Here is an 11,417-nt window from a genome sequence, read left to right on the forward strand (position 1 = left end):
CCGCATATGGCTTTCTCTTTGGTTGTTGACAGTTTATTTGATTCATCTGCACCACTGTGAGATAGAAAATTAACTTTAGCATGATAGTTTTTACCCTTTTTTTTATCATTGCAGGAACTATGATGGTTTTGTACAGAATTGTGTCATGTGACAGAACAACTGCAACTCAAAAATAGGTAAGCTGAGTCAATTTACTGTAAGACCAGAACTAATGTTGCAATACATTAATTGTCTTGTATATAACTTCTCAGAAATTAATTGGGTGTTAGTCATAAATCATTTCTACAAATCTCCCGATGTCCTTTTTGGGCAGTGATGGGATCTGTAAATTTTGAAGTTGTTACAAATAACAATGTCAGGAATTACATTTCAACAATTACTGGATAGTAGTCCCTCCCCCCCATAGAGAGAGCATTTATAAAGGTCCTCCCATTACAGTACAGTTCTCAGTCTGGCTTTGACCCAGCAGTTACAACACTCTCCATCATTTGCTGAAGGCATCTTCACAGAAAGCAAAACTAATCCATCTCTCTATCTTACCTACAAGAGTCAGAAGACGGAGATAAGAAGGAGAGACAATTGGGAGCACTAGCAGCATGGAAGAAGTTGTCACCTGTTTTTTGAAAAGCTTACCTGTAGTTTCCTTGATAATATGTTGCATAAGTTTGACAGGAACTGCAGAGGACCAAAACAAACTGGAGAGAATAGAGATGTGCAGCACCAAATGTTCACAGGTAAAACTAATTACCGCTCTCTTTGCTCTGACTTGCCAATTACTGAAATAGTTATGGTACCTCACGTTTATAGTAGCACTTTCTATATAATTTATAAGACTGCTTTAATATTGCATCCCTGAGGTCTACTGTGTACAAGTCAAATATTTTGCAAAGTTAAATTCTATTTAAAGTTGATTATACTATGACTTGTTAGACAGGCAATCAACAACACTATTATATGAACTTACTGGAATTCCAACATGCCGTAATAGCTGTTGAGGTTTCGTAAAGCACCTGAAGCACTATGCAGTTCGTCATACTATGCTATTACTGTTTTTTACTCACGGTGCTTAAACATGCATGAGTGACAGTTCTTAACTTGAACAATGTCATACATTTTGATAAAGAATATTTGTATTTTTAAACTTTTACACCATGTTATACCGAGCATGTTTACCTAGAGTACAGAGCATGCTCGACCTGAATGAGGATATAAAAATCATCATCGGGGAATCCCCTGTTAGATTTTTTATTGCCTTAGAATTAAATGTTCTTTGTGAGGCCATTGTTACCCTGGCTTATCTGGCCTTTGCGCAAACTAAATCAACTTAGCTCCATTCAGTATTTCTTTTGTGCTTACTACAAAACATGACAAATTTAGTGTTTCAAAGGAAAAATGATTTCACTCAAATACTGCTGTCAATATGCAAAAGTTCACAACATAAATGCTGTTTATTTGAGTATTTGTTATGGCTTATAAAAATTTAAAGACAAAAGCATTCCCTTTTGCTCCAACATTCTCACTCAACATTAATATTATTAATCAACCTGATTACCTCTTCTTTCTCTCTCTGTAGGGTCTCAACTGTGAGACATCCCACTGTGAGTAAATGTTTTGTAATTATCATTAGTGAGCATGTTTTATATTTTTATATTGGTACCTTTTTAAATGTATCTGTTGAAAACATACTTTGGTTAAAGGGTTTTCAAAACAGAGCCACACCTACAGCATTACAAATGTATGTATGTAAGTCTAGCGAAATCTGACAATAACAAAGCATGAGACTGAAAACCATGACATCCCATCAGATATTAAGTGAGACAGAGTGAAGCCAAATATATGGGCCAAAAGACACCTGTAAAATCTGTTGTGTGCTAAGTTCTGTCTGAAAACACTGCATGAAGCTGGAGAACTCCTGACATAGGCTTACCTGAGATCCAGAATACACACTTCTTCAGTACTTTATGAATATGTAAGTCTGGTCACCGGTGAAGCTCCCCATTTTCAGATGGGCGTGACAGGTGGATTAGCCAATCAGAAACACGGTCCTCCAGTATCAAAATAAACTGTTGCTTTGGAGGAAAAAAATGCTAAAAAAAAAACATCTCAAGGGACTGAAAAACATGTGGGTTTCAGTGTGTTCAATGTGTTCAATCAATGTATTAATAACATAAAGCCTTATCATTATAAGTCATCAATTTGTCCAAACAGCAGATGCAGATGATGAATTATATATATATATACCGTGTGTGTGGGTGTGGGTGTGTGTGTGTGTGTATATTGCATACATTGAACAGACTATAAGATAGAAAATCCAATCTACTTCTTCAAATTTATGTTGAAATTTTGTATCATTCTCACTTTTCTAACATGTTATTAATCTTCTTTCTTAGCCCTGTTCTCTTCGGTGTGTCAGACCCCTTCTGATGATTTTAAAACATCACCAGTGTTTCAGGACATCAATCTGTCCACAGTGCTGAGGTGTGAGGAGAGACAAAAGTGCTCATTGCATCTGAGCATTCAAATGAGGATGCGAATAAGAGGTGGGGACATGTCCTCTACTGATATGGGTATAATATTTGTGAGGTAGATTATGTGTTTTATTGTTAAAATAGACAGGGTTGTTTTATGGCTGTGAACATTTAAAGGCATATGTCCTAATGAATTTATATTCTATATTGGACTAACTTAGCCGTGTCAGATACATTACATTATTAATCGGTCACTACTTACGCCAAAATAATTATAACATCAACATGACATCTGTTCAGTGTCAATAAGGAAGTTGTTTGTAAATTGGTTCCTGCTGCTGTCTCTATGTTAAACACGTTGTTCTTTAGTTGGCCAGCACCTGAAACCCAGTAGCATTTTGTTCAGATTTTCACTCAACAAACCTTATAAACAGAGAGTCCAGAAGCTGTTTCCTTTTGACTGTGACTCTAGAATACTGAAAACCTTGTACAAAGATACTCTGGTTGATCGGTTTATGGATTTCAAATAATGTTTCATTTTTTGGGGCTTCATTTTATACAGTACATTTCTCACCATACTTATTCTCTACATTTTTCAGACTCTATTCACGGCGTGTCCATCTGTACCTTGCGCCACGGACTGATACCTAACTGCAAAGTCATCAGCTTCAGCAAAGACTCAATAGAGTCAGGATCACTGGTACATCATAATGATTAATATCTTAAGTTATAAGTCTTATAGTTAAGATGGCATAGGTACTAAGTTCTCAAACTGGAGGTCATGAGACACTAGGTTGGGGATCGCCAGATGTAATTCTCTTTTTATTTAATATATATTTTTATTGAAATTAGATCAAATAATGCAATAAACTATACAAATAAACATAATAAACTAAAACTTTTTTGCAACTTTTAATTTTCGCAGACCTTTTACAGTAGGGGTACCGGGTCTGTTGCACAGTTATTTTGGGGGGTCTCAGCCTGAAAAGCTTGGGAAACCCTGGCATAGTTTAGATGCCAGATCATCAACCAGGTCCCTTTTTAATTCATCCAGGCTTGGGACTGGCCCAGAGATTAGTTTGTGTAATGTTACTGAGTACCTTGCCATACATAGCTCTAATTTGAGCACCATGTTTATCCTTGCCATATTATTATGCTACCAAAACATATTAAATTGTATATTTTGTTTTCTGTAGGTTGACATAGAAAATGACTGTACTAAGATATCACTTAGTCAAAAAGTCCTTTTAACAGTAGAAACGGTCCCCCGTTACTGCAACACCAACTGGACTCAAGTTTATACAGCTCCAGGTAACAACTGCTAGTTTATGTTTGCTATTAAATATTTCATTAAGTGTAATTATCTATGAAAGCCTCTATAAGACCTTTCAACCCCTAGACATATTTAATGCTTTATTTTACAGGATGCAGCAATAGAGATCTTCAACAGCATGTTCCTGACTGCATCAGTATGTGTAGTTTTGTATTTGATATATGCCAACCCCTGTAGTATGTGTCTAACATTAACATAGTCCACCCCACATCTGCGGGTGTGTGGATCTCAGCAGGTAAACTCTTGTACAAAGTGAATCCAGAGGAGAAGTCCATCACTGTCGATGTGATTGATTTCCACGAAGGCCACAACTACAACCTGCGCCTGTGCCACGCCAAAGGCTTCATCTGTACAAGCACTGGACCTCTAGCTGTGGTGAGTACATCAGGCCTATATTATAGTCACTATATTGTTTATTCTACTTGTATGTAAAATCTGTGTAATCATGCCTTATTTGTCTTTTGATATTTTTGCTACTTATTTTGAATTGTATTTAAATTGTTATTACTGTATATTGTAATATGTGAGCTACCGTGTCTTACATAATAGTTGGAACCTTTGCAAAAGTGTTCGTCAACATAGCTGTAGAAATGCACAAAACATGCCATTTGGCAACACGCATCCAGATACTTTCTATCTGGAGTCAAGCATAGTTTCTCAAGCTTTAATGTACGCAATATGAGTTTTAGATGATGAAATTCACAGATGTATCAACAGTACTGTAATTTTAATACATTTTATACATACCTTTTTATTTGACATTTTCTCTTTTTTGGATTGTAGATAAAAAAGGAGGATACCATAAAGAGGGCCACTCTTTCCTATTCCAGACTGGTGCCTTGTCTTTGCATTGAGGTGAATGTTTCCACAGACGTAGTGATTATGTAGTGAATAATATTGACTATACTACTGATAATTCCACAGGGCTGGTCTGCTGTCCTTGATGCCCGCAGAGTCCAGGTGTGCCCATTCAAACAGTGTAAGTCGCACTATTTTTAATTGATAATTGCAGTGATACCAAACACATCATTCAATGTCATTACCCTTCTCAGATGTGGAGGAGCTGTGGACTGGGATCACCTTTGACCCCATTGAATCATCACTGTCATGGCAACCCTTGTGCCCGGTTACTGCACGGGTTACACTTTGCCAAAAACAAGAACATGGCGACTGCATCAATCTCCCAAACACCTCCCATAATGTCACCAGGCAAAAGGTGCAGGTCCAAGTAGAAATATTATTTATTACATTTTTATATTGACCTTTGTAACCTTTATGGTGGACGGTACGCCACCTGCTTGTGTCCATTGTGGTGTTATTGCTTTGCCTATAATGTTCCAAAGGAGATAAGCAGGTGCCACTGCCAGGCCAGCCTAACAAGGACAAAACCAGGAATAAAGTTTACCATTACAAATTCTCTGCCTAGGGCTGAAGTATGACTAATCCTGAGCTAATCTCCAACATGCTTACTAAACCATGACTATACAAAATCACTACATCCGTTTGTAAAAGAGCAATTAAAATCTTGATAACTATGACCTTTCTAAGGCGAGTAATAGTAATAACAGGGCCATATTTCACAATTGGAACAGGTGTTAATATTACTGTCATGCAGGATAGAAAGTTCAGTGCACAATGACAGTGCACATTTAGTTCATTGTGGTGAGAAAGGAGGAATTTACTGAAGGGCAGATAGATTACATGTTTTTGATTTTGTTGGTGGGAATCTGCTTTATCTCAAAGTAATTGTGTACACACTTGAAATTACCAGTAAAAACATAACCACAAAAGTCTTTACCTTAGCTGTTTTTTGGGGGAAAAAAATCTAGATCCACCTGGTTTCACCTATGAGAATTATAATGGCTTATAGCTAGAGAGCAGTTAGGGAAAATTGTTTTACAAAAGAGTTACATGAAATGGAGAAGACAAAAGAGTACAGTTATACAATAAAAGAACAACAATGAAATACCCACAAACATTTACAAATACACATAGTCACTAAAGAATAGTAGAAAATAAACTGCCATACGTTCCTTAACAGGGAACTCCTTTACAAAGTCTGATAATCCAGTGTGTAACACCCTTTACACTTTCACTGCTCTCAAATATAGACACTGATACAGTTTATCAAGAGAAAGAGTTACCTGAACTACAATGAAACTGGACTGAATTCTTCCTGTTATAAAAATAGCCTGTGACACCAACCTCCAAAAATAAAACAACTACACCTTGACACATAACCTGACTATAAATATATGATGTCACTGGAGCCAAATATTGAAGTTATGGTGAAATGTGTTACTCATTGTCATGTTATCACATTATTATTGTAATGTTTTTTTTTTTTTTTTATTTCAGGTTAAGTTTGCTGGTGTGGAGTCACACCCTCAGCTGTGCATGAAGGTAATGCTTTTATTCAGTTTTTATGCTATTGATCTTATTCTGCTCCTCCCTCTTTTGCCTCTAAATGCTACTAAACTGCACTTTATTTGTGGTGACACTTCCGGTTAAGTGGGAAACCCATTCATTTCAATGGAGAATTTGAGAAAAGTTTTGCCACTAAAATATGATGTAAAGTAGGTTGATTTGTATAAAATGTTCTATGTTCATGTGACCAACAATTCAACAATGCACCAGTTCGCTAGGAGGCTTTAAAACAGGCCTCTAGTCCCTAAAGAACTTATTTGTTGTCAAAATCGACAGCCCCATGCAAAATAACACAGCCCGAATGACAATGGCGGTGCCCACAGCAACTTCCGAAATAAGGTTAATACTCAAGAATACAAGAGGAAGTTGGCCTTTAAAATGTTGACACGTTGTAATGTTAAACACTTTTCAAGACAACTTTTCCAAGACTGGAAATAAAACCGTGAGTGTAGGTGTTATTTTTACTAATAATAACAACTGCGTGAGTAAAGAAAAATAACAAAAAGCAGAAACACAAAAAACAGAAGTGATTTATTTACAAGTAAAAGGTCAATCTGAACTTTTCCACCTATTGAGCTACACATTATACCATCAAGCCATCGAGTTAAAAGCACCCACTGAATGTGCTGGATCATAATGAATCTTTACAAAAACAGCTAAAATATACCTTTTTAAAAAATATATTGTTTTAGTGTTGTTTGTCCTCATAAAGTGGAGCTGTACTACTGATGTGCTAACCATATTTTCTTCTTAATATCTTAATTGCCTTGTTTAAAATCTGAGATTTTTTTTGTCATTTTTAGTTTTCTGTAAATTCTGAAGACTGGATCCGATGTCCTTTTGGTGATCAACGATTCACAGGTAACACTTTAAACACCTTATTTTTGCCCTCTTTTACTCCAGATACCCCTCCTGACACAAAGTGAACAGTCAGAGAGGGTTTTGTAGCAAATGGCTGTAGCCCAAAGTGCCACATTGTTTGAATGTTCAGTTTCACCTCTGAAGTCTGTACCATATTGTATATACTATCATATAACAGGTAGTATCTGTTTACACATTTATTTATTAATTAATTTTTGTATTTGCTTACTTATTTATTTATTTAAAGTGAGCATTGTAGGAGTTTAAAAACCAAGTCTGTTTTGCTGGGCTTTGTCTAGACTCCTTAAACTGTTGGGCTAAAGATAGACAAGTTTACTGGAGATGTAATAGAGCTGATATTTGAACAGTCATGATGTACTGTGCTTTTGTGTCATTTGGCTTACAGCCTGGGAGGTGTCCAGACATCCTGAGGGAGCTGTTCTTCTATACTCACCTGCTCGTGGGATCTTCTCAGTGGAGCTGTGTGAAGTGGAGTCTATGATGCCACCAAAAACCTGCCAGTCGGCACATAACTATACCATCAAAGTGGTGGGTGTGCCAAAACATGCCAGAGAGCATGTAGACACTACAATAGAGGAACACAGAAGTTTAATTAATTTAATTACCTATTGTCACTGCCTGACCTAGATATCTAAATTATCTATGTCAGGCAATGATGCGTTAGTGAAATTTAAAGGTTGGCTTTCTTCCACATTTCAAAATTGTGTGGACTTAAATGGTAGTGTATTCAGTTGTTTACAAAGTGACTGCATCATAGAATGTGCCAGTTCAAATTGTGCCTGGGGAAGTTCTGTCTCTGGCAAAACAATTCATTATGTCAGGAAATGATTTGATGCAGATGTTTGAGAAATTGTAATATTGTATACCATATATTTTTATGTTTTTTATGTACTTTTTCTTTTCTAATCTGTTGCCTGGGGGGTGCACTGAAAATTTGATTTGTGATTTATTCAGGGAGCAACCCAGTGTGCCATTACCATGCATTAAAGGTGCATTAAGTGATGGATAGAACCATTTTCAGGGGTCAATATTTATTTTTGATTTATTAACTTTTTTTTGTACTAGTGGGGGAAACTTTTTGTTATTTTTCTGTTGTACGATAAGATTTGAGCTGTAGAGGGATGAATAAATAGCTTCTATGATTCATTATAGATACAAAAGAACTACTTAATTAAACTATTTATTTATTTATTTATTTATTTATTATTGGTTTGTGCTTTTTGAACCATATTGTGCATTTTTGGGGGGGAATAGTACTGCTCCAGAGTTATCACGTCAGTGGTATGAATTTATGTCAGTATTTCTTTGTTTATCATTTATTGTCTATATTTTCTTCAACAATACATCATACTTTAAAATTTGTTATCATGTCAGGCCTAGTTACTGGTCAGATCTGTGGAGAAGCAAGCCTGATCACAGTAACAGGACATGTTTATCAAGTCTTGCGTTGCAATAAAACATCTATACTTGAATAGAGGCAAGATAGATAAGTTCAATGAGTTGAATCTGTGAAACATTCCAGGCAAAAAAAACAAAACAAAAAAAATGCAATAATGTAATGTAATAAATCAAGCAAATAATTGGAATATTTTTCAGGAGAATCGGACATCAGTTGAAGTACCATTACCAAGTGAGCTTCTTCATAGAACATTTTGCCTTCAGGTATGTGGTAAATATATTGGAAAGACGAGCTATGAGTTACTGTACAGGCACAACTATATTTATTTTTCCCTCTGAAATAGGTTAGAAGGCAGGATGTACGCTACTCGGTCACACTTGTTCACTGTTTTGATCCAAGTAAGTATTGCCTTTGAGGTTTTATCTGATAAGATCTCTCACTTTTTCCATTATTTGCAGTAGGAATGTATGTTTATATCCTCATGCCACATGTTCGCCTTGAGTGCTCTTCTGCTAGGGATTTTGAATGTAGAACAAAAGGAACCTCCAGGAATTGTCCACTTAGCCTTAATGGTAGATTGAGTCATAATTGTAAAAAGCTGGCTTCTGGGAAAGTTAACAATCTTGCGCAAAATTCAGGATACTGTTTGCACAGCGCACCCATAAACATTTCACATTTCATGGTGTTTTTCTCTCTGAACTAATCTAAACTACCATGCTTAAAGGGGACTTTGTCTTCACGTCTAACTTGAATATGGGAGTAAGATGTAGCTCAATGGTGAATTTCATCTTTCACTTCAATGTAAATTTACATTCCAACTTGCTCTTTATTTAATGGGGCACACAGCCTGGTTTACTACTGGTTCAGTCCTTGTTTAGTCCTGGTTCAGTCTTGGTTTAGTCCTGCAGTTTTGGTTAAGTCCTGGTTTAGTCTTGGTTCAATCCTAGTTTATGCCCTGGTTTAGTGCTGGTTCAGTCCTGGTTTAGTACCGGTCTAGTACTGGTTCAGCCCTGTTTCAAGCCTGGTTCAATCCTGGTTTAGTCCTGGTTTTATCCCTGGTTTAATACTGGTTCAGTTCTGGTTTAGCCCTGATTCAGTTCTGGTTCAGTCTTGGTTTAGTCCTGGTTCAGTCCTAGTGTAGTATTGGTTTAGTTCTGGTTTAGATAACATTCCCTACCCTTAACTTCGACCCTCTGCTCTCCTGCTGCTCCCCAGGCAAAAACGTGTAATTGCTTATATACACACAAACCACTAAGAAAATTTCAAAATGGCTAAAAAGTACTCTATGCTATGCCAGCTTTGGTTGCGTTAGTAACCAAAGCTGGCCTAGCATAGCATGTAAAGGTATGTTATTGATTTCTATTCTGTATTTTGCTCCACAGTTTTACAAATATATTCAAATACGTCTGTAAATCCCTCATGGATCATTGTGCCCACTGGAGCCCTGCTTGCTCTTGTCATTCTTATCGCTTTGATGCTGCACGTTTGTTTAACTGGTGAGTTCAAATATAATGATTAAACTTCCCTTCTGCCATCACTGAGATGTCACCGTGCTTTTTAATAGAGTTTGTGTGTATATTGTTCTCACAGGGAATAAGCAAGAACATTTTGATTACTGCTATTATGAAGGCCACACCCTTTAAACTTTTACAGGATCAAATATTTAGTAGTACAACAAACAACATTTTTTATTCGCCTTTTAATTGCTGCCAGGTTACCATAATTCCGGTCATATGTTTATTGAAAAGTATGAAGTTCTTTTGCAATTAAAACATATCTTCTTACAGTTCACCAGAGAAGGACCCAGAAGGAAAAAAATGGCTCATGTCCCTATGAAAAGCAAAAAGGTCTGTATTTTGTCCCTTCTTTTATAAAAAAATATTGTGTTATTATATTCAGAAACAATGCAATATCCTCTTGGGGCCATTATCCAAATCACTTCCATACACATTGATTTTATCACTGAAGAAGCTAACCCAAATGTGCATGACTAAAAGTTCTTAGTGAGTTTGTTTATGTCATTACAGATTATACTTGTGTATTTATGGTGTCTGCATTACCCAGTAAATCAGCTCTACTTGGTGAAGCCTTTGTTCCCGTCTCACCTCAGAATAGGAGCAATGAGAAAGCCATCCTCCTGTCTGACTGAAGTGTTACAGGGACCAGGAACTCAGAAACAACAGCATCTGTCAGTAATAATGTAAAATTAGGCCTGTATATACTGTAAGCGCAATGTATTTGATGAAACTTTTGTGCACACCACTGTTAGAGACAAAACCTTGTCAAAACTATGTTACAAATGTGTTACGTTCTTGGTTTTATGCCACGCTGAATGTTTTTTACTCTACTCTTGATGTTGGAGTTTGGTGTTGACTGTTGCAATTTAATTTTATACTGTATTAACTCAAGTTGCAGCTACTTACTAATCACTGTTTTCTAAAGTTATTGTTTTATATTTTCAATAAGACGTGTATCTCTAGCTCGAGATATGTTTTGAAAAGTTCTCTGTTTATTGATAAAAAAAAGATTAATGATGCATATTCCTGTAAATAAATGGTGAAAGTGACTGAATACTTACTTAGTAAAAGCTGAAGCTAAATCTGTCAGCTGGACAAAACGTTGTAGGAGTGTAAGACATTTCGCTGCTCGTTCAAGCCGCTTCTTCAGTTCTGGTCAGATTGCTGCCTACACTGTCTCCAGTTTAAGCCTCGATAGCCTCAATTCAACCTTTAACGGCCCTACAGGCTCGCCCTATTGCTCTCTTTGTTCCTTTTGATTGTTTTGGGTCTGAGGATGGAGTTGTAGATGGGATTATGTAGCTTTGTTAACTGCCATCTCAAACCATTTTTTTTTTTTTTTTTTATCTGGCTAAAAAACTATCACTATCTTCAAAGCAGTGGTTAGTGAC

At 36.4% G+C, this 11,417-nt stretch overlaps 1 protein-coding gene across 3 annotated transcripts; it reads left to right on the top strand.

Moving 5' to 3' along the window:
* Positions 1 to 472: 472 nt before the first annotated feature.
* On the top strand, positions 473 to 10,971 carry il17rel (interleukin 17 receptor E-like). 3 transcript variants are annotated; one of them, XM_033990388.2, is made up of 18 exons: positions 473 to 734; positions 1,574 to 1,598; positions 2,391 to 2,540; positions 3,068 to 3,168; positions 3,665 to 3,779; positions 3,893 to 3,937; positions 4,001 to 4,176; positions 4,585 to 4,656; positions 4,726 to 4,780; positions 4,854 to 5,017; positions 6,160 to 6,204; positions 7,032 to 7,089; positions 7,496 to 7,638; positions 8,707 to 8,772; positions 8,853 to 8,907; positions 9,892 to 10,005; positions 10,297 to 10,356; positions 10,537 to 10,971. In XM_033990388.2, exons 1-18 carry the CDS (start codon positions 597 to 599, stop codon positions 10,656 to 10,658), a joined length of 1,704 nt encoding a protein of 567 aa, XP_033846279.1. In that variant the 5' UTR covers positions 473 to 596; the 3' UTR covers positions 10,659 to 10,971. The 3 variants fall into 3 exon arrangements, with proteins under 3 accessions (XP_033846279.1, XP_055087620.1, XP_055087621.1); XM_055231645.1 differs by having other exon boundaries at positions 4,034 to 4,176; XM_055231646.1 differs by having other exon boundaries at positions 4,037 to 4,176.
* The last annotated feature ends 446 nt before the right edge of the window (positions 10,972 to 11,417 follow it).

The sequence above is a fragment of the Periophthalmus magnuspinnatus genome, chromosome 23 (genome assembly GCF_009829125.3).
Source record: "Periophthalmus magnuspinnatus isolate fPerMag1 chromosome 23, fPerMag1.2.pri, whole genome shotgun sequence".
NCBI lineage: Eukaryota > Metazoa > Chordata > Actinopteri > Gobiiformes > Gobiidae > Periophthalmus > Periophthalmus magnuspinnatus.